The sequence below is a fragment of the Amphiprion ocellaris genome, chromosome 18, assembly GCF_022539595.1.
Source record: "Amphiprion ocellaris isolate individual 3 ecotype Okinawa chromosome 18, ASM2253959v1, whole genome shotgun sequence".
NCBI lineage: Eukaryota > Metazoa > Chordata > Actinopteri > Pomacentridae > Amphiprion > Amphiprion ocellaris.
The window spans coordinates 18,847,662-18,870,600 of NC_072783.1; the positions used below are offsets into that span (position 1 = coordinate 18,847,662).

The 22,939-nt window shown below is 42.0% G+C and overlaps 1 protein-coding gene across 14 annotated transcripts in view; it reads left to right on the top strand.

Moving 5' to 3' along the window:
• The first annotated feature begins 222 nt into the window (after positions 1 to 222).
• cacna1g (calcium channel, voltage-dependent, T type, alpha 1G subunit) overlaps positions 223 to 22,939 on the top strand; it is a 321,585-nt gene continuing 298,868 nt past the window's right edge. For 5 of the 14 annotated variants that reach the window (XM_055004146.1, XM_055004148.1, XM_055004149.1 and 2 more), the window contains exons 1-2: positions 230 to 1,066; positions 1,678 to 1,994. In XM_055004146.1, the coding sequence (XP_054860121.1) occupies positions 1,685 to 1,994 (310 nt within the window). In that variant the 5' untranslated portion in view covers positions 230 to 1,066; positions 1,678 to 1,684. Of the gene's footprint in view, positions 1,067 to 1,677; positions 1,995 to 22,939 lie in introns of all 14 variants that reach the window. The other 9 variants (XM_055004156.1, XM_055004151.1, XM_055004152.1 and 6 more) reach the window with 6 other exon arrangements.

The following is a 22,939-nucleotide window of genomic DNA, read 5'->3' on the forward strand; positions in this document are numbered from 1 at the left end:
TTGCACCGTGTGGCAACTTTTCTCCCCCTCAAAGTTCCTCATAATAAAGCTCCGCACCAATCACACTGCGACGCTCCTTAGATGCCATCACTCCCTTGCTTCTCATTGGTTGACAGCTGACATTAAGATTCCAGCTGTTTCACCCCCTCCCCGCCCGTGTGGAACTTAAACCGACGTGTAGCTCACCCAGTGAGGAGGGAGCTCCAAGTCAGGCTACGGCGTGATTGGCGCAGAGCGGGCGCTCTTTGGGGCGGGGAGTGAGAAGTTAGAATCCCCCCATCCAGCTGTGTGAGCTTCGCTGATGGACGGAACCGAGCGAATACAGTCTGGAGGAGACAAGAGTGAGAGCAGGAGCGTCCGGTCTTTTATGTTTGCAACAATGGAGAGGGGAGGTGTCGGTGATATTTAGAAAATACCAAAGGTTGTCTCTTTGACGCACGTTTGCGCGCAGCGACGGGATGCGCAGCAGCATCTCCATGGATCTTTAAAACACTGATGCGGGATACGCGCTGAAAAGAAACGCCTGTGGATGCAACGAAAAGTGTTGGATTCTTAATTTAAATGAGGAAAAACGGCGGAGGAAGCGCCGTTTTATTTCTCCTCTTTTAAGGGTTTGTCCATCAGCTCTGTGGAGGAGGAGGGAATCATACAGAAGTTTGTGCGTGGCTTCAGTGTTTCCACAAAGGCGGCGCGCTGTGAAGTAGACAAAACTCTCACTGCAGCGCGTTTATTTCTAACGGGGGATGGTTTTCAAGTGTTGCTGAGGCCCCTGGAGAGGCTTCTTGGACAGCGGAGACCGGGGCCTGGGCGCACCGCGTCTGCGGAGACGGACCCGCGCAGCAGCGCACCACCTGGAAACTATACGGTCCGCTAGACGCACCAAGCCCACGAGAGCCTCTCTTCTTTCTCCCCCTGCTCCCCTCTCTTCTTTATCTCTTCCCTCCTCGTCTCTCCTTCTGACCAATCGCTTTTTTTCTTCAGGCTGGTGTGGACTTCATAGCCACGACAAAAACTGATCATGCGATGACTGAGCGCGCTTTGGGCACATCTACCGAGTCCATTACAGGTAATAAATCGAACGGAAAGATGCTCCCTTCACTCTTTTTTTAGGTAAATAACTGCTGTAAATCACTTGAAAACGAATGTATTGTGAGTGGATGAGGGATGCTGCTGAGGTTTGGAAACGAATAATAAGAATCGTAAGCTATTGTTGCAAGATTTTGGCTTGTTTTTTGGTAAAAAGGAATGCGAGCCCCTCTTGAATTTTTGGAGCTCCATTCTATTTTCTAAATAGCCGTTATTAATCCATCAAAACAAAGCAGGTCTGCATCAAATGGACTGCTTAAAAACAATTCTTTGCAATCATTTCCGATGATGGGTGCGCATATATTCCTAAAATAACCTCTCCACCACCTGGCTGTTCCATACTGTTGCTTGCTTTCCAAAATGTAGATTTAATTGTCAGCATGTGTGCCACAGGGTGTTTTTCTTTTTACTAGATGCAAAGTTTTTCTTTCAAGAATCTAAATCAGCAGGTTTAAAAGCACCTATTTCCCTAAATATTAACACTGGCCATTATGCGCTCTCCTCTGGCTGCTGCAGAAACTTGAGCATTTCCATGGCTGTCAGCTACATGCACTGTGTCTAATCCTGTGTATGGTCGCCTATTGCTTGCAGGAGGTGAATGATGGCAGAGGATGGGGGAAATCTCTCCGGGGTCCCCGACGCCAGGGACTCGGAGGGTCGCTCTTCTCTGCCGAGGACTTTCATCCGGCTCAACGACCTGTCCGGGCTCGGGACAGGAGGCAGGGAGCGCAGCGAGGTGGTGGTTGAACCGGCGTCCCCGGCGCCTGACGGGATCTCTACAGGCGGGGAGGAGGCGTCGGCGAGCGGCGGGGAGAGTCTGCCCTACCCCGAATGGGCCCCCGTCGTCTTCTTCTACCTGAAACAAACCACGCGTCCCCGGAGCTGGTGTCTCAAAATGGTCAGCAACCCATATCCTTTTATACCTAGGAGTCTGCTCATGCGCACATGCGCGCTTTCACCTGTGACAGGTAAGAAACACCTGCTTGGCTGTGCAGCTTCTCCAGTGGACCTCGGGAGTTGGAAATATTTCCTTACATGTGTGTGTGAGTGTGTTTACTGCTGGCTATTGTTGTGCAGCTGAGCTTCGGCCTGATTTGAGCAAAAACAAAGGGTCAGATGTATTTGTGTGACTCAGATGTGTGTTTTGGTCCCATTGGAGCTCCATCCACACTCGCCTGACTGAACATGTGAGTGTATGTGTGTGTGCTTCGGCCCTCCAGTCCATGCACTCCAGCTTTGCTGTTCCCACGTCCTGCTCTGATTCCTCTGAGCTGGTGTTTGGCTTCCAGATCGATTATTAATAACGAGTGCGAGGGATGAAAATCCATTGACCTCACATGGCAGGGCCTACAGACAGGGGCTGCGTGTTGTAATTAGTTTATTGATACACACCTGGAGTGGCTGCTTGTGGAGCAGCTCCTTTCCTTTGCAGTGGAGGGGTGGAGACCATCAAGTCACAGAGCTTTATTAAATTGTTCTTGCCACTGAAGTGCATTATTGATTCATAAATGTACAGACCTGCACTGATCCTGCGAGGATGGCAGCAGGAGAAAGGAGGCACCAGAGATTCCTTTCTTTCCTCTCAGTGTCTGTCTCTCTCTCTTAGTGTTTAGGCAGCATGAGTGTATGTGAGGTCTTGGTAGCTGGATGTGAGCGAACTGTGGGAATAAACGCTTCCTTCGCTGGACGTTTCAGACAGCCTTTGTTTTTTTCCTGTTAGATGCTGCGTGTTAATGTCATTCGGATCACCTCCGGTCCTTCCTTCCCCGTCTGCCTCCCTCCTACGCCTCCTCCGTCCTCCCTCCATCCATCCCTCCTGCCTTGTCTGTTGCTGTACATCCTGGCGTCCCCTCCCTTTCCCTCATTTGTCACTGTTTTAATTGAGATGCAGTCAGCCCGTCCTCCTCTCCCCCTCCTGGGATTGCTGTGCACGATGCTTCTCACACTTGTTACTCCTTCAATCCCTCTCCTCCCTCCCTTCTTCCTCTCCTTCTGTCCTTCTTCTTTCATCCCTATTTTCCTTCTTTATTCTGGCTCGGTCTCTCAGCGATCACAGCTGATTTCCATGTCTGTAAATGTCAAATCTTTAAAGGTCTTACAAATAGACTTTTTTAGCAGCAGGGGCATATGAGTCCCCAGTGGCTCCTCAGGGAGTGAAGGCGTTCCCTGATACTATTATCCAAGTCAGGGGTTCTCAAACATTTACTTTTCACGGACCCCCCTCCGAGACCGCCATTAAGGCAGCATGTTCGGTGATAGGAAAGATCCTAAACCCTGAGCTCTTAGACTATATCTGTGATGGAAATGAGTTGGTTGGGATACTGGGATTTACAATGCTCAACTTCTTGTCAGTTTTCAGGTTTACAAGATATTGGTAAGATGGAACTGGATGTCTCAAATGTAGAACTCAGGGATGAAGCAAAGAATAGGTCCCCCTCAATATTTAAACCATGCATTTGTTGCATTTTGTCAGTCGAGATGGTTTTAGGTAAGAGACATTAATTTAAAGAATAAATATGCTCGAGGACCCCTAGACTCCCTCTTAATGTCTTTCACCCCCAATATTCAAATGAAAGTTGTTCCCAGCTAATACAACGGACCTGTTATCTTCTAAGCTCACACGTCAGCATGATTTAGAAGCTGGTGAAGACTAGCTGTTTAATGACAAACAAAAGCAGCAACTTATAACAATTGAGTTCGAGCCAAATAATGTTTGGCTTCTTTTACTAAACCTGCTCTCAAAGTCATCCAAATAGTTGCTAATTTACTGGTAATATACTAATTGGTTTTTCTCCTGGAGAACCATTCCAATTAGCTCCATAATGTCACTAATGTATTACAAAGAAAGAATCCCGGATCTGCCGCAAACGATCCGACGTCCTGCGAGTCCCACCAGAGCCACTCACAATCTCTTACGATCTCTTAAATTGAACATTTTTTGCCACGCATAAGTGCCACGCATATTGGTTTGGTTAATGGTTCAATACTTCTATATCTGTGACCTATTTATGCCCAATCCTGCATAATAAAGCAGACCTGCAGGTGGTGCCCACTGCGTCACACATGGATGGACTGAAACCTGCGTCACAGACCTCTTGCACAGATCTTATACGTTGCAAACTTAGTTGTGGCTGTTCCGCCGTCTGGATGCTTTGTCCTGAAATCGAAGGGTTTTGCACGTTTTGCTTGATTATTTAGCGCCGGTCAACTCTGGTCAAGTTTGTTTTTTGTCCTGATGGTGGCTGATTCTTGTCGATCAAATGAGTTCTTGTGGTTTGATCAGTTTCACACTCTGCTTTTAAATGCAGTATGGATTTTAAGGCGTCGACAGGACTGCTGGGTAATTTGCAACGATGTTTGAATGTTCCTCCAAACAGGTTTGTGTGTTCAGCCGTCCCTCGGGCTGCGAGGATTGCATTTCTCTGTCGTTCCCGGTCTTCTCGTTTGCCCTTTAATGTGTATCTGCACCGATTTAGGAAAAGGTCGCTGCTTTTGTAATGCACTGTAACGTTACTGAGATCGATCTGTCTCTGTGCTCCCTGTGTGTTTGTGCGCTGAAGCTTTGTATCCAAGAGAGCAGATGTATCTTTAGCTATATTTTTAACTCTTCCTCTCTTGATCTGTGGCCCTCCTCTGCTGCTGCCTCTCCACAATGCGTCTCTCTCTCTCTGCTCTCTGGTTCGAGAATTAATCCTGCAGTAGTCGCTCTCTCTCCCGCTATAAATACATCCACAGCACACCAGCAGCAGCAGCAGCAGCAGCAGCAGCAGCAGCAGCAGCAGCAGCAGCAGCAGCAGCAGCAGCAGCAGCAGCAGCAGCAGCCAGCTCTGATGCACAGAGACTGCTTCCTCTGTCTGACGCTGTAGACCAACAACACAGGAAAGCCCGACTGATCTCAGGGCCAGAATCTATTCTAAACAGGCATATCTTGGTAAGCCCTCGGCCTCAGGCAGCCCGCGGCCATTTTCAACAGTCTGAAGTAATTAGGACCCCTGGATGCTCACTGAGGTATTTAGGGTCTAATTGAAGACCCCTGGGGTGCACGCTCTGAGTGATGTTTTGCCCAGCACATTGCCTGTGTGAAATTCCCTCTGCTGGTTTTGCTAATGATTCCTGCAGAATCTGTGTATGATAAAGCTTTTGTGTGTGAGGTTGTGTAAGCAACACATACACACACTTCCACAGGACTCCCGTAGGTGTCTCCTCTCTGGCGGGGAGCTGGATGTCGTGCCAAGACGGAGGAGGAGGAGGAGGGGAGTTTGGGAACCCATCCAGTGCTCTCTATCCTTTGCTCACACTGATTTAAGCAGAGGATTACACAGCCCAGAACAGTGAGGGAGGACACCTGGCCCGGCTAGGTGTTTGTCATCGCTTTGAAATAGCATAATTGGAAGACTGATAAACCACTCGCACTCGAGGGAGTGGAGGGATTGTGGCGAAATATGCTACTGATTTGTTTTGTCCTTCTGTTTCGCTCTCTCGCCGCCTATATCTGCAGAGCAGGGCTTTCTCATTTGTTGCTCGTCGCTCTGATGCGTCTGTCAAATAATGGAAGCCGAAGCGAATGCTTACTTAATCAGCAGAAAATGTCTCCTGCCCTCCCTGCCGCCTACTCTCCCCTCACCCCTCTTCCTCCACCTCCTCCTCTTCATCTTCTCAGGCTTCTCTTTTCTTTTGGACCCGTTGCTTTTTTCCCTCTTCTGGAGCTAAAAGCCTTCACGTTGGCTGGAGAGCGAGGAGGGGTGTGTGTGCCATCTTTGACGACCTCCAAAACCAGTCGAGGATGGAGGAGAAGCAGAAGAAAAAAAGAAAAAGCACAAGAGGGGGAAAAAAGAAGAAAAAAAAAAAAACAAGGCTCAGCTGGAGAGCCGAGTGGGATTTCAGAGAGCATTTTTTAAGAGGTGAAAAAGTAGGCCTGCACCCGCCAAAAAACTTCTTTCATATTTTCTCTTTCTCCTCCTACACTCCATCCCCCCTCTCCTGGTTCCTCTGAGAATTCCTGGCGTTCCCAACTTCGTGCAGTTTGATCCTTGTTGTGAATTCTATTAGAAGTTTCATTTTAGGTGTGTAGGATTATGTGGCTTCAAACTATATGTGAACTGAAAATGCATGTTCTTTTTAACTCACCCAGAGGCTGACATGAACTCTGCTGATGTACTGAAAGACTATATTTAATGAAGGATTCATTAACAATGTATAGCCTTTTTTGTGTGTGTGTGTGTGTGTGTGTGTGTGTGTGTGTGTGTGTGTGTGTGTGTGTGTGTGTGTCTGTGTGTGTGTGTGTGTGTGTGTGTGTGTGTGTGGGGAGGGTCTTTAGGCTGTGATTCATGTGTCTCGCTGAGCATGTGATGTGACTTGAATGTATTTTGCATGTAAAGTGCTTCCCGCATGGGATGTGTGGGTGTGTTTGATTGTGTATTTCTGTGTAGATTCAGATCTTCACTCATGATCATATTAAAGTTTAACTGGTGAATTTAACATATGCCTAACGTAAATTTTTAAAAGGAGGTTTTTTATGTAAAACACAACTTGCCCAACGGATGTGTGTGCGGGCGGTGTTCGTGCACGGTTGTCCAGACAGAAGAAGCCCTGCATGACTAATTAGAATACATAATTGTGAGGAAAATGTGTAATTGGTCAGTGACTGCGGGGTTGAAACAAATCGCTTAGAGATGTTATAACTGAATGTTGTTACTCCACCAAAGAATCAGCGATCAGTGTTGGTTTGTCTGTCTGTTTATCTGTCTGTCAGCAACATTACTCAAAAACGGAATAATAGATATGGATGAAATTTTCAGGGAAAGTCAGAAATGACACAAGGACCAACTAATTAGATTTTGGCAGTGATGCAGCTTATAGTCTGGATCCATGGATTTGTTAAAGATTTCTGGATCATTGCAAGATAGCGACACAGCATCACTGCAGCTATGACAACAAGTGAACACTACGTCCTGCCTGCTGATGATCACATGATTCGATCTTACTGCAAATCCATCGCTGCTGACTTGTTGGGACTTCGGAAATGATACAAGGAACAATTGATTAAATTGTGGGGGTGTTTCCGAGTGTTTGCTCAGAGCAAGGTCACTTTGTTTGTGGGTACAGCTATATTACATTGCCACATTCTATGGTGTCGTGATTTCTGCCACAAATCTTTTCAAGATTTCAGTCATTGGAAATAATACGACTGAGCAGCCTTGGCAGACTACTGCACTCTCTGAGTGCTTTTCTTGTTTAAAACAGTTAGCATTAATACATTCCAGTTTGAGTTTTGTTGCGTGCTGGTTTCTTCATGCTTGATATTCTGTGACCATCCTTGGTATTTTCTTGCTTAGCATTAGGCCTGTGGGGATGTCTATGCATGATCGATCCGCATACAGTAAAGTTTGGAAGAAATCTATGCATTTTCCTGATATTTCTGACCATTTGATATATAAAAATCTCTATTTTGCTTGAGGAATTACAACCTAAACCCATCAAAAATTCTTTCTGGGAAAAATAAATGAATGATGTTGGATGTACAGCACAGCTCATCTTCATGTTTGGTGGTGTATTCATTCTAATCCTGCTGTGTAGATAAATCAGACTAATTAGAATTTCAAGCTGCTTTCATTCATTTTGTGGCCATTTGGCGCAGCAGCATAAGCCAAATATTTAGTCATACGACACTGAGTAATATTGGTATGCATTTCCGTTAAATATACACTACCGTTCAAAAGTTTGAGGTCACCCAGACAATTTCATGTTTTCCATGAAAAATCACACTTTTATTCATGTGCTAACATAATTGCACAAGGGTTTAATAACCATCAATTAGCCTTTCAACACCATTAACTAACACAATGTAGCATTAGAACACAGGAGTGATGGTTGCTGGAAATGTTCCTCTGTACCCCTATGGAGATATTCCACTAAAAATCAGCCGTTTCCAGCTAGAATAGTTATTTACCACATTAACAAAGTCTAGACTGTATTTCAGATTAATTTAATGTTATCTTCATTGAAAAAAAAAAAATTCTTTCAAATATAAGGACATTTCTAAGTGACTCCAAACTTCTGAACAGTAGTGTAAATTAAAAATTAATTCTCTCTTTTTGTGTGTCACCGATTCCTCAGGCTAATATATAGCTAAATTCACCACTATGTTCACCAGCTAGTTGCTAACTTCAGCTGTGTAGTGGTGGGCTGGTAGCATGCAGTGGGATCAGAGGTTGTTTTCTAAAAAAAAAAAAAGAGGTGTGCGGTGTTGATGGAAGTGAGGTTGATGAGAGAAGAGAGAGTAAGCCAAAATCAGATATAGTAAGTGCTGTACTGGAAAACAATGAGCCGAAAGAGGCTAAAATACTCCATGATTCTAAAAAGGTCTGCAGAGTTGGGTGATAATTGTGAGTTTGTCATTATGTGCAATATTTTGTTGTAACAGACTGATGGAACTTTAATGTTTAGAAATCGACCAAACTTTTTAAGTTTAGCTCTGTTAAAACATTTTGCACTGCTGGAGCATCACACAAGTGGGAATCCATCTCAGAAGATGCAGAGTAGGGCTGGAACAAATCATTATTTCCACTGATGAATAATCTGTCAAGTACTTTCTCGATTAAGTGATGTCAGAAAACAGTGAAAAAAATCCGTCACTGCTACTGTAAGCCCAAGACGACATCCTCCAATGCTGTGTTTTTGTGTGCAACCCAACCATTTGCATTTTGCTGTAATAGAGGAGAAAAGAAAGAAGAACATATTCACAATGTATAAAGCTGAAATTAGAGAATATTAACTTTTTTACTTGAATAAATACTCATATTGATTTAATCATTATCCAAATGGCTGGTATATAATTTAATAGTTGACAACTAACAGATAAATCAATTTCACATCACCTGAATACAATGCAGTCTTATAGTGGGGTTTGCTTTTTCTACCTAAAAAATGGTATTATTGTTCCATTTCTCTCTCTTACAGGCCAAGTACTCAGATTTATTCTCTGCAGGTGAACAAAGGGCATTCTGGGAAACGCAGGAAATCACTGTGAAGTTGAGAGTCAAGAAGGATAATGGGTACATGGAATATGTTTCCTATGACACCTCTCTCAGAACTGTTACATCTGCTTAACTGTTGGACAGCATGAGTGTGAACCTCTCCGTCTCACTTTGCGCATCCTCTTTTATGATGAAAACTAAGTGGTGGATTGAAAACTTACATAACTGCAAACCAAAGAACTCTAATGAGAGCCCAGCTACAGTCAAAAAACATGCAGCGCTGTGGCTGGTATTTATGTAGGCGTGTGCATGTGGGAGTAGGGCTTTGTTACCGGCCTTGAAAATCTTTGTTACATTCAGAATTTAATGTTAGTTAGTAGGGATTTATTACCGTTAGTCACCGAGCCTTTGGTCTTGGCTCCGACTGAAGGAAATGAGTGAGCGTTTATCATATCCCTATCCAAATATCAGTTGCAATGTTTACCAGAATAATTGCGGTGATGTTTTGTGCTCCATATCGTGCAGGCCTACTGTGTGTGTTATAAATCCAACTGACATCTGTTGTATACACAGTCAACACACGCTCACAGGCACCAAGGTTGTTTGAAGTAGGTGACGGTTCTCTCAGCATAATGTGCTGAACCCGAACCAAACGCTGATTCACTGAAAACAGTGATAGATCAGTTTACTGGCAAAGACAAACACCAAAAACCTGACACACTATACAGTATGCGCGTGAAATTCAGTGATTCAGCCGCCGCCACGCTGAAAGTGCCGATTATTGATGAATACCAGAAGTGACAATCAGAAAGAGACGGTGGAAGAGAGAGCTGGTTAAAGGGAGTGAGGCCGAGGCAGAGCTCAGACTGCAGCAAGGTGTGAGTAGACGACTCAGTATGTGGTCTGGTCTTAATGAGGAGCTTTGTTTAAGCTGTTAAACACAGAGAAAAACCCTTCTTTGTGCTCAGGCTTCCACTCATTTATCCACTCTGTTGATTGCTACAGCGCTGTAGTTTCAACATTGAGTCATAATAGTCAAGCTTTTACTTTTTTCTGCCTTACACACCTCATGTTTGGGAGGTTTTTCTCAGGAAAAGCTCTCCTACGAAGCAGAGAAAATGAGTATTGCATTTTTTTAACAAGAAAATTGCCCCTACCAGCAGCTAATGGATTCCTCTTCAAAGAACTCTCACAGACAGCATAGAAATAAAAGCGTTCGATATTGGTTTACTGGTGCAAAATGGCTCTCGTGTTGTAATGAAGTGTGTTCGGACCACTCTGGTGTTTCTATATGTTACTTCTCCATTCAGTTTCCACCAGGGATGTATTGATTTTCAGCCTCAAGTCACCCACCCACCCGACAAACCACCCAGCTGAAGCTAACAAAGTCCAGAACAGAAAGGAAGGCCCTTCATAGGTCTTCCTCACATCGTGTTTACACCATAACACAGCGGATTATATTGTTTTGTCTGATCAGCTTCAGTCCCTTCAGTTTGTAATAGATTTTCTGCTTCAGGCCCATCTGAGATTTACCTTAGACAGCTCCCTCTAGAGACACAAAATAGATTATGTGGGTCATTCTAGAATTGGAGGACATTTGGACTTCAAATTTTTTGAAAAATAAGGTCTATGTTTTTTCTTTTATAATTTTCTGCTACATTTTCATTAATAATAGGTAATAAACTATCAAAGGCTTGATTGGCTCAGCTTACACATCAATGATAAAAAAAAATCCTTTAAAAATTTTTTGTTGTTTTCTCTCAGTAACAGGGTTGCAAATCCATGCTAATGTTAGCTTTTTTCTCAGCAGTAGAAGCTCGATATTTAACTCACTGTTTCTACTGACCAAGAGGACAAACTTACTTATTTAAAAAAGTAAAGAAAAAGGCAAAAATAATTTGTCTTATCCTAATAATGCTTAACAGGGTTGCATGAGGTGGAGCGAGACATTCAGTCAAGGCAGACAATGTTGTGAAAATCTGTTTTCTTCTTCTTCTACCAGCTAAAAAGGTTGTGCAAACGGGGTTGCATGCATAATAATAATTATTATTTAAAATATTATGTTGATTGAAAAAAATGTCCCCACAATTACAAGACATCAATGAAAAAATTAATACCAACAAAGGAGATTTAAACTTAATTTTAACTGTTTTATTTGAGATTCAATTTGGTCATTAGGGTGGGACAAGAGAAAAAAATAGCATTTTAGGGGGGACTCCAAGCTTATTTGGTATTTTAAAAGTATTTTCAACATTCTTTTCAGTTAATTATTATTATTATTATTATTATTATTATTTTTTATAGATTTGATCTCCGGATAAGTACATTAACAAAAACAACTACATGTTTTAGTATTTTGTACATGCATTATTTGAAATTTGATGGCTGGGATGAAAAATGTCCTCCAATTCTGGAATGATCCATGTAAATTTTCCCTGGTTAGATATTATACCTCATTATGTTTGACTGTCCTTTATCTTGTCCTTCGTTTCCTCACTGGCAGAAGGAAATTGGCATTTATTTGAAACAGACTCATATCAGATACAGGGTGTCATTTTTGCATTGTCCCCTGTTTCCCATTTTATGTAAACTCAATACATCCTCGACATTTCTGTAGATTTAACATTAAAAGAATTAAATGCTTTTGAGGTGAAAAAATGTAGGAAAGTTTCAGTTAATTTGTCAGTAATTTAAAATCGAGAGAGCAAAGAAAAACGGGTCCAGGGTTCAATTAAATGGTGAATATGACTAGCGGGGAACATACTCTGTTGTTGACTAATTAAATGTGAATATTTCTGAATTTACCATGTGAGTAGACCACATCTTCTCTTGATTTTTTGTATTGTATTTTGTATTATCTTATTTTGCTTTATTTTAATTTAATTTAATTTTACCTTCACTTTTTACCCTAATATTCTGTGCTGTCTTTTTGTTTACCCCTGTATTGAATATCCATGCTGCTCTAACAGCCTAAATTTCCTCCAGGGATTAATAAAGTTATCTAAGTCTAAAGTCTAAGTCTTGTTCAGTGTTGATTGGCTAGTACTCATGCCATGTAACCAATCAGATAGCGCTGTGGGCGGGACATTACTGAAGAGCACAGAATGGTGGCTAGAGTTGGAGAGCGGTTGACTACATCAGAGCCAAGGAAGCACATTCCTACATTAATGTATTTTATTCCGAATCACAGCACTCATAATTGGAAAAATGCCGAACACTGGATCCAGTAATGGCCAGGTCGATAATCAGTTGATGCCTATTTTACATCCCGTGAAGAATCTTAGCAGACTAATCGAAACATCAGAGCACCCTCAGACTACTTTGCATTCACAGTGCAGCTCTGCGGACTGAAGCTGTGGTTTGGCCATTCTCTGCTAGAACTATCATGCATTCTCCAATTACCTCCATCACTGGGTTCTTCTGAGTAGCCCGGTTTCTTGGTGTGTTTGTGGGGCCTGGCAGCTGCCTGTGTGCGTGTTGGCAACGGCCGAGCGGCTAACCTGATCCACACCCGGTGAGGCTCCGACCACAGCGATTCAGGAGCAAACCACAAACTCCACTGTAGGCTGCCAGACAGCAGCAGGAAGCACTCTCACTGTGTGTGTGTCAGCATACTTATGTGCCCCTGCATGACTGTATGAATATGTTTGTTTCTCACTTTTTGATGGATTCATGTATGACCATTGATTAGGCTGAGTGTACGTGAGGAGTGAAAACTTTCTCGTCTGTATCAACTTTCTGACTCAGTGAGGCAGCAGCCAGCTTTTACGCACTTGCTTTGTTATTTCTTTATATGTGTTGCTTCATTTCTCCTGTCCGACATGTGTTGTGCTCTTCTGCCCCTGTGATTCCGGTGGCCTAGTTAACAAATTAATGTGAATCCTGTAAAAACCACAGGCTAGCTGCTGAATGGAGAACAAAATAAAGGCAGAGTGAGAAGAAAAGAGCAGCAGTGGAGGAGTCTGGTGACAGGAGGTAGTGAAATCCAGAGGGAGGGATGGAACTTAGACTTTTACAGATGTGCTGTCTTCCAGATCGCGTCTGCGGCCCTATAAAAATCACATCACATTGTGTGTGTCTCACCCGCTCATATTCTTATTTTCGCGTGCAGTATCGCCCCTCTCATTGTCTGTGGTTGAGAGGCACAGTCTAATGTGTGTTTGTCTCCAGACAGCAGATTTGTCACTGATTTTTGATCAATTATTTAAACAGGGAGAACAATTAGTGCAGATAAAAGCCGACAGTTAATTACCGCTGTTTCAGAAAAAACAGCTTACCGTGGTTAAGGAGTATGACAAAAGAAAACAGTTTTGTCACTGCAGTGAATCATCAGGAATGGTGGTTTGGTGAGATGGATGGTCTGGTTTACTGGTTGGTGGTAGAGCTAACCATCTAACTGCCAAAACAGCAACCCAAAGAACAAACCAGTTCATCAACCTCCAAGTGTTTGGGTTTACTGGTTGGATTATTCTGTGTTTTAACTGTTTGTTTCATTGGATAAAAGACTGCTAGACTGGTTAGTCGAATGGTTGGGTAGTTGATTGCTTGCTTGTCTGGTTGAGCTCATTTTCTTGAATAATCTATCAGTTGTTACTATAAACAATTATTACTTTGTGAGAAAATAATGAAAATGGCAATCGCAGCTTCCCAAAACCCAGCTGGAAGTCTTGAAATGTTTGTTTTGGCCAATCAGTCTTTGATTTACAATCACATGGGTCTCGGAAAACTAGGGAATATTCACATTTACAAAATCAAAATTCTGTAAAAACACTTTTGCCTGGAAAATCAGTTAAAGTTGCTTATAGTGATTACTTTTCGTGAGTTGATTAGTTGATAGATTAGTGGCTGGTATGCTGATTTGGTGGTTCATGGTTGCTTATTTTGATGGACGCTTGCTTTGTTAGTGAAGTGGTAGAGAATGGAATATCTCAACTTAAATATACTGGATATTTGTTTTGATGAGGGGAAATGCTCAAGTCATTCTATGAATTGTATGTACTAAGTGGACACTGCCTGAGTATGTTATTTACATATCTATTATGGATGTTATGATACCATAACTTTGGCAGTTGGTGCCAATACCACTGAAATTGTACACTTCTCAACACTCTGGATGTTCTTTGTTTGAACTGCTGAGTTAACTTTGAGGTGTTTCCTCCATTTGTTCCACATGGGACACTGTTTGACTTCAGTTTTTTTTTTTTTTTTGGTTGTCTAAAACTGGTCCAGCATCAGTGATTTAGTCATTAAATATCTGTACATACATGACATCTGATGGGGTTTTCTTGTCCACATGTCCACAATCTTCAGTTTGACAGCAGCAGTATTTTAGGTTTTGTTCTAGAAAATAAGTACTGTCATGTTTTATGAATTGTGGTGTAGACTTGATACTGAAGTATCTGTCTTGTGACAGACACTTGTGGATCATACAGGACTGAGAATGCTGAATTAATATTAAGTGAATAAATACTCTTATGTATGTATTTAAAACTCAGTCAAAACACATTTGCAAAAAGAATGAGTTAAAAGTCAATGTTTCATTGATCGGCCAGCTTTAGTTGACTGGTTAGGGGGTTACAGAATGGGCAGTTTTAGTTGTGGTATTGGTAGTTGATTGGATGGTTGGGAGATTACTGTTTGTCTGATTGGTGTACTGGTTGTTTAATTGGCTGGTGTATTCATTTGGTGGTCGGATGGGTGATTGCTTTGATGGATGGTTCGTTTGTTGTTGAATGTTTGGGTAATGCAAGGACCTCAACTCAAATATACTACATATATGTTTGGGTAAAGGTCAATAGCGTTTTAAATAGTACTGATATTATCTTTTGCCCATCTCAGGATGTTTACACCATAATCAATGTAATTTTGAACACTCTCAAGTGAATCATTTACACATTGCTGCACACTGTACATCTTGCTGTTGCTTACTATTACTTAAAGTTCATTGGATTTGTTCCAGCTGCTGTTTATTTGGCTTTTAACACTTCCTTCTTATCTGTCTTGTACCGCTTACTGTCTGCTGACTTGAAACACTTGCTTTCTTTTTAAATCTTTTAATCCCTCTTTAAATACCTCTTCTTGTCAGCATTCACTGTAATGCACCAAGACACCTCGCCAAATTCCTCATATGTGAAAACCTCCTTGGCAGTGCAACAGATTCTGATTCTGAATAGTTTAGTCAACTTTTAAATGATATAAACCAAATGTGCTATTTGCACTGCACCGTAGTAATTAATTTCCATGTACAAAGACTATAGGAAAATGAAGGTGGTAGCTTGCCAGTAAATTTGCATTTGGTGCATTTGTGTTCATAAAGCATCACACTTTCTGCTTTTGGTAATTATCTGCTGTAGCTTAAGACTGTTTGCCAAGCTGTTAGCACAGTGCACCCAGTTCCTTGACATCTTCTCTTGATATAGATGTAAAAATAGACATACATGAAGACTTTTTATATGCTCTATACATCATAGATATACTACATGTACCATACTCAAACCGATGGAGATATGTCCTTTCTAAATTTGTCTCATTTTTGCTCTCTTATGATGTTTTTTCTTCTTCCTCAGCCCCCCTCTCCACTGGGCTGTTCCGTGAGATGGCTGTAAGTTTATGTAGGCCTCAGTCCAGGATTTTCCTACCAGCTTTTTCTCATTAGGGTATTGTAGAAGACTTGAGCTTGGCTGCAATGAGTGGCAACAGAAAGGGGTGGGGGTAGAGAAGAAGGTTGAGGACAGGCGTGGACAAGCTATACACTTATTCCTATAGAGCAAAATCTCACTGGGCATCTGAATCAAGTGGAACTGTCTTTCCCACGTCATAGCTGATTCCTCAGTCTCTTTTTTCCACCTTCACCTTTCCTTAAACTGCTTCTCCTCCGCTTCTCTCTTCATTCTCGCCACCTGCTTCGGTCCTCATATACGCTTCATATTTCTAGACATATTCTCCTCTTTTCTTTCTCAAACCCTCAAGACAAAGGGTTGGCAATCCGGTTTACAGTTACTCCAACCTCTGCTTATAGTTCCTGTGATAACTACACCTTCACCCCTCCTTTCCAGCTGTATTTTTCCTCAGACAGATTGATAAGCTCAGCAGGGGATGCCATGTCTGATAGAGGTGCCCTTTTAAGGCTGTGTTACTAACTCAGAACTCAGGTGGCATTGACACACACCAGACCTGAGCGCTGGCCTTATCTCTGCACCAACAGACACACACAGACACAGACACACACACACACAGACACACGTACACACAAACACTTATCAAGGGACAAACATGTAGAATGGCGAGTCAGTCGACTGTCAAATGAAGCCACGGCGGAGTTACCAGCATTGTCAATAATTCACACCCACATAGACGCATGCAGAAATACATCTTTCTTGTCACTTTCTGCACTTTTTTTTGTCTCCCGCTCCACCTCTCTCTCCTCCTCCCTCTCTGTCTCTGTATCTCTATCATCGGGACACTAATCAGGATTTTTCCGCAGCAGGACTGGAGAGTGTGGAGGGAAAAAAAGAGATGTCTTATTATAGATAACAAACGAGCGATATAAATACCTCTGGGGTCGGGAAGCTTATATAAGAGTCATGATATGTCCGTTGGCCTCTCAGCCTCAGCCGAGCCCAGTGAGCGAGTCTGCATCTCTGTGCATGTGTGTCATGTCCATAGCCTCGCTCATCTGCAGCTCCGCCTTCCGCCTTATTAAAACTCTCCCATTAATTTAAACGCAATGTATCACGCTGCGTAATCTTACAACAGCAGATTGCATGATAGTGATTCACTCAATTAGCGCTCTGATTCTGCAATGTGCCTGAAGCCTCGCTGCACCGTTAGCCTGGTTTGTTCCGGTTAATGCAGATACAGCGAGTGAAAGCTAATGAACTTCACCAGCTACAGTAGGCTGACCACCAGAAGGGAACTGTGTGTGAATGTGTTTTCAGTCATTATGGACGGCTGTTGTGTCTAATCCCCCCATGGTGTGTGTGTAATTAAGAAGCAGCTGCAGAAGGCAGGAGAAACTGTTTGCTTTCTTAAAAGCACGGCTGTGTATTGTTGAGCATATGTGGTGTGTAAGCATGAGTGAACGCCCGGTCATTGCAAATCACCAAACCCCTCCTCTTAACACCAGCTATCCAGTCATAGCATAGGAATTGTAAGCAGGTCTGTCAAGCTTTCTCCACATGGTGAAACATAGTGCATAGGCAGTAAAAAAAAAAAAAAAAAAAGATCTAATAAATGAATACCTTTGCAAAACCAGCAATAAAAAACAAATATACAGGGTTACAAGTAAAGGTGAAGAACCCTTCATAATTGTGTCATGTGTGTAGCCTCCCCAGGCTGCTTCTGTAAGCCACTATTTCAGAGTTTAGTTGTAGCAGCTCTGTCGTTTGGATAAGTTTACACTCCAGCGACCCTGGCCTAATGTGTTATCTAAGAGTGCACATTTTTTCATGTGGCGACCCCTGTTGTTGCCTGTTCAGCAAAGTAGTTATAATTCATCTGACCTTCCAGCCGTCTCACACCATTCTCTACCCATATGTTCTTGTGTCTTTTCATGTTGAAATTAGCTGCTTCTATTAAATAAATTGCTTTATATAAAGTTCACTTTGTCAGGCGGTAAGAGCTACATTGTAAAAAATCGACGCTAAAGCACATTTCCAACTGTAGCCTTGCTTGTCCATGTCCAAGTGTGAGTTTGATTATTTTCCTCATCATAGCTAAAATAAGTAGCTCCATGCTGCAGTGTTTTTTTCATATATCTTTACATTTTTTTGTTATATCCATGTAGCTACACTGATCCACCACTCATAAAGATTCAGATTTTATGCCTGGACATGTACCTTTGGTGGCATTTATAGCACAGTATTTTTGTAGCTAGCTTAAAACATTGAAAGGTGCCATATGCAAAATCCAGTTTTTCATTGGTTCGGAACAAAACTTGTCTCCAACAGGTCTGCAAAACCACAAAATATGACAAAGACCTTCTCTTCATTTCTTTGCTGCCTACATAGATCATAATTGTGTCTCTGAATGACATGTTCAGGTTTGCAGCCTTTTGTGATGTCACAATTGAATAAGCACCACCCCTTTGGCTGGCTCCTCCTCCTCAGGGTTCAATGAACAGAGGAGGTGTGAAAAGAGGTGTGTCTGGGGCCATCTTCTTTAAAGAGATGTGGTCAGTAACAGCTCAGTTTGATTTAAAGCTACAGACACTGAAATAGCCTGAGAACAGGGCTAAGACTGGGGTATTATAGTACAGTATAGCGAAAGATCTGTTTGTATTTTGAGCTAAAATCTGATGTACACATTTTGGAGATACCGGGGATGTGGATTAACTTGTAAAAAAAAATATGGTATGGGACCTTTAAATCAACGAGAAAACGTTACGCTAGTTTTAGGTGGCTATCTGGCTACAGTTGCTAAAATTCATCAGTGGTAATTGTCATTTCAGCTGGCAAACTGGCTTATTGCTGGCTATGAATGAGAACTGCTTTGATCAACCTTTGTCTGAAAGCAGGACCCAGTGTTTCAAAAATTACTTAAAGCCTAGAGTTACCACAGGCGCTGCACGCCAAGCTTTCGTGACCAAGAAGTGTAAATGTGTAAATTCAATTTGCCATATTTTGATGTGTTCTTGATTAGCGTATGTATAGGAAAGTGGATGTCTCTCTGTGTGTGTTCTGTGTCCTTACCTTTGTCATACAGTAATTACTCCGCTCCACTTCAGTGCCCTTTCATTGCGATCCGTTTTGCGCAGGCAGTGGCTCTGACATGACAATAGATTCACACACACACACAAACACACACACGTATACACAAACACACACACACACACACACACTCACTGTACCGGGCTCTCTCCCCTCGGCGCTTGGCCCAAATCACTGTGACATTTACAGTTTCGCTGCCATTAGAGCTTAACGTCCCAGGGGCGGCTGTGTAGTGGCTGCTCCAGAATCAGATCACAGCATTTTGTGAGAGTTCCGAGCCTCAGCATCCTTTTAAGCACTACACCTGTGCTGGGATCAGCTGAGAAGAGAACGGGATCAAGTCTCACGAGCCTGGAGCTTACTAGATTTGAAGGCAGTTACAAGGTCAGGTGAAACAGGTGTAATCCTTTAGACTGGCAAAGAGAAAATGTCACAGCTCAGTCATTCTTGTAAAGGTGTCAGCTGAACCAACTGGGTTTCATTAGTGGGCTTTATGTGATATGGATTTGTTTGTGTTATTAGTTAGTAGTGGTTGCTATCAGCTGCACTTTTAAATGTCAGAAATGTATTGTTTGGGGTTTTAATTTGTGCCTTTTAAAAACATTGGAGGATTCTCTTGTAAAATAAATATACAGGTACTGAGGCAGGAGGTTGACAATGAAGCACATGTGTAAGTAATAACATTACTAATGGCTGCTCTCATTTGAGCGCTCTAGTTTTAAGGCTGTCGTATGGAGCATGCTGGCTCATTGGCATGGGTTACTGGGACACTTAAATAGAACATAGCCTCTATTATGTTATTAGTTACACTTGTGCTTTACCTGTTTTGACTAGACTAAAAGTCTGCGTATATGAATATATCCAGATTTATGGAATTAAGTACATTTTAATGTACACTGCTGTTCAAAACTTTGGGGTCACTTCAAAATGTCCTTATTTTTGAAAGAAGCACTTTTTTTTCCAATCAAGATAACATGAAATTAATAAGAAATACAAGATCCACTAGCTACTTGCTACCTTTGTCTTTCCTGTCTAATACTGAACATGTAGTGTACGTTGGGTTTTTATGGCTTATTTTAAAAGCTTTTCTAGCTGGATGTGTGGTTGATGAGTGCCTTGAAAGTGAACGAATTGCACTGTACATTTCATGGAAGCTAAACCAATCTTTCAAAAGAAAGATGCTCATTATGACCAGCAACCTCTTTCACATTAACTTGACCTATTTTTAATGATATATTTATTGACATCTGCACTTTTAACACTGTGACAAGACATATGCATGGTGTTAAATGGTTAGGTTTGGGAAATGGTTTGCTGGTGATCTTAGACTGTTCATGCCACAATATTAAAACCACTGACAGGTGATATGAACAACATTATCACTTAGGAATGGCTTGAGGAATGTGACCAAGAGCCTAGGCAATGATCTGGCCTCTAAACTCCACAGATCTCTATCCAGTTGATGTGTAGAATGTACTGGAGCAAGCCTGATCCAGAGAGGCCCCATTCTGAATACACAGAACACCAAAGGTCCTGTGCCCATGGTGCAATGGGTCAAAGCTATTTTAACAACATGAAAGGAACTTAAAAAATATTAGGCATGTGGTTTTATTGTTGTGGCTATTTTGGTGGATTATTCATATTACATTTCATATGCTGCATTATGCTGTACAGGTTGAATATTGCTTTTCATTACTGCCTCAGATGACGTCATGCTAACCCCGCCTCTCACCCAATGTCATCTGGGATAGATTCCAACCCCCCGCGACCCTCTACCAGATAAAGTGGGTAATAGATGCATGGATGAAGTCATGCAAGATTAGCAACCAAATTGTGAAGTGAGAAGTAATAAAAAAAAAGTTGGGAAAAGCAATAAAACAATCTATGCACTGTATCGTGAAAGCCCGCCAGCTAGCACAAAGAGTCACACAGCAGCAACGGTTCAATAGGATGTGAGAGAAATCTACAATACTCGCATCCTACACACATACAAATGATAGGTAAACGCAAACAGCTCAACCCTCTTCCTCCATCACACATATTGCTTTCGAAGGCTCCCACACATTCATAAATGTGACAATTTCATTTTCGGGAGAAAAATGCATGCGTTTCACCCGAGGGTGCAAACCATCCCACATGCAGGATGAGGAAGAGAGCGTGATCTGCTTTTTGTCTTGATTAATATTTCCTCTTAGTCACCAGTATATGATCCTCCCAGTTCCCTCATTTCTACTCCCCCGTGAGTGTGAGTGTGTGTGTGTGTGTGTGTGTATTTGTAACAAGTGTGCATACTGTTGCGTACCATGCTGTAAGATCTGGTCTTTATTAGTCCTTATATTACCATAGGCTTACACAGCAGAGCTTGGCCCGATATACAAACACACAGGGAGGTCTCAATGCTCGGTTGCATGTGTGTGTGTGAGTTTTGCAATCATCCTATACATACAGTTTGCAGATGTAGACTGAGAGGGAAACCCTGTCTGGTCCCTGGAGGGGTGTGTGCCTGTTTTGTGCAGGTACATGTGTGTGTTAGTGCTGTGAAACAAGCTTGCGTTGTATGTTTGTTTGTGCAATCCTGTGCCAGCGTATTTGTCTGTATTTATGCGTCGTGTAGTTGCCTTGCTGTACGTGCGGTTGTGTGTTTGTTCGTGTACAGTATGTCTGCTTTTTTAATGTTTCTTTATTGTGTGTTTGTCAGTAGTGGCTCATGCAGTCTATCTGGGGGTGTGTGTTGTACTTTCAGACACACACATATATACACGGAGCGAAGGGAGGGGTGCCTCAGCGCTCGTGGTTTCGGTGTCCCTCGTTAACTTGCTCTGTTCAGGATTTCCTACAAGATGTGGCTACAAAACCAGTTCCAGACTCCTCCGTCTCTCTCTTCTTTCGTCTCCCTTCGCTTCCTCCCTGTCTCTTTGTCTTTTGTGAGAGAGGGAGAGAGACGCAGAGGCACGGCGAGAGAGAGACGAAGAAAGTCTGCTTCTAATTTAAAGTGTTCCTTGGCTGTCCTCCTCTGGGTCCTAACTCCCCTCTGTGTCGAGGCAGGCCGCCAAGTGCCTCTTTAAGAAAAACACAAATTAAATTCATAAATAAAACCGTGTGCCTGTGGCTCGCAGGGGAGCCCTGGTTGTTTGCCTTTATACTTCTTATTTGCTCGTGTGCATTACACAAAAAGCTGCTCTCGTGCTGATAGAACATCATATGTCTAAATGTAGTTATTGTTCGCTTGTCCCACCTATTATTATGAATATGTCAGCTCTTTATAGGGTGTGCCTTTGTCGCAGAGTTACACCTTTTACGCTACACAACGTTATATTGCTTCTTCAATATATATTATACTTATAAATTCACAAGAAATTCAGTTGAGGATGTGTTATAGATAATATAACAGATGGGAATGTCTGTTTTTGACACTCATAAGTGCCTAACAAATGAAGGTAATTCATCACATTGATGCAAAATATTGCCATCAGGCATCCCTGTTCATTGATCTCCAGTGTTCATAGTAATGGTTTAATACAACCAGAGCTATTACAAAGACACAGTGCATTACATGCACTAAAGTAACCAGGTTAGAGCCACCTTTCTTTCTTTAGAGCAGGAGTGCCAAAAATGTGGTCCACAAGCCAAAACCGGCTAACCAGTGTCCAATCCAGCTCACGGGACGACTTTGTAAAGTGTAAAAATGACAGAGAAGACATTAACTGCAAATTTTAAACTTGTAGAACTATAAATTTAAAATAATTTCTAGACCTTGAAAAGTTATTTTGATTATAAAGTAAAATACTATATTGTTCATAGTTCTTTTGTCATTTTGTCTCATTTTTGTAATTTTTTGGCTTATTTTTGTCATTTTGTGTTTGCTTTATGTGTTGTTTTGAGCATTGTTTTTGTTTTGTGCTTTTTTTGTCTCGCTTGTATTGTTAGTCTATGTCTTTGTCGTTTTGTTTCTCACTATTGTCATTTTTTGTCTAGTTTTTGAAACTTGACAAAAAAAGTTTGGAGTTGTGATGATTTATACATTAATATGCTCTGATTTTACTGGTCCGGCCCACTTGAGATCAAATTAGGCAGAATGTGGCCCCTGAACTAAAATGAGTTTGACATGCCTGCTATAGATGATAGTTTAAATGCCAAGTAAATGAAAAACGTGGTTAGCACAGTTGAGAT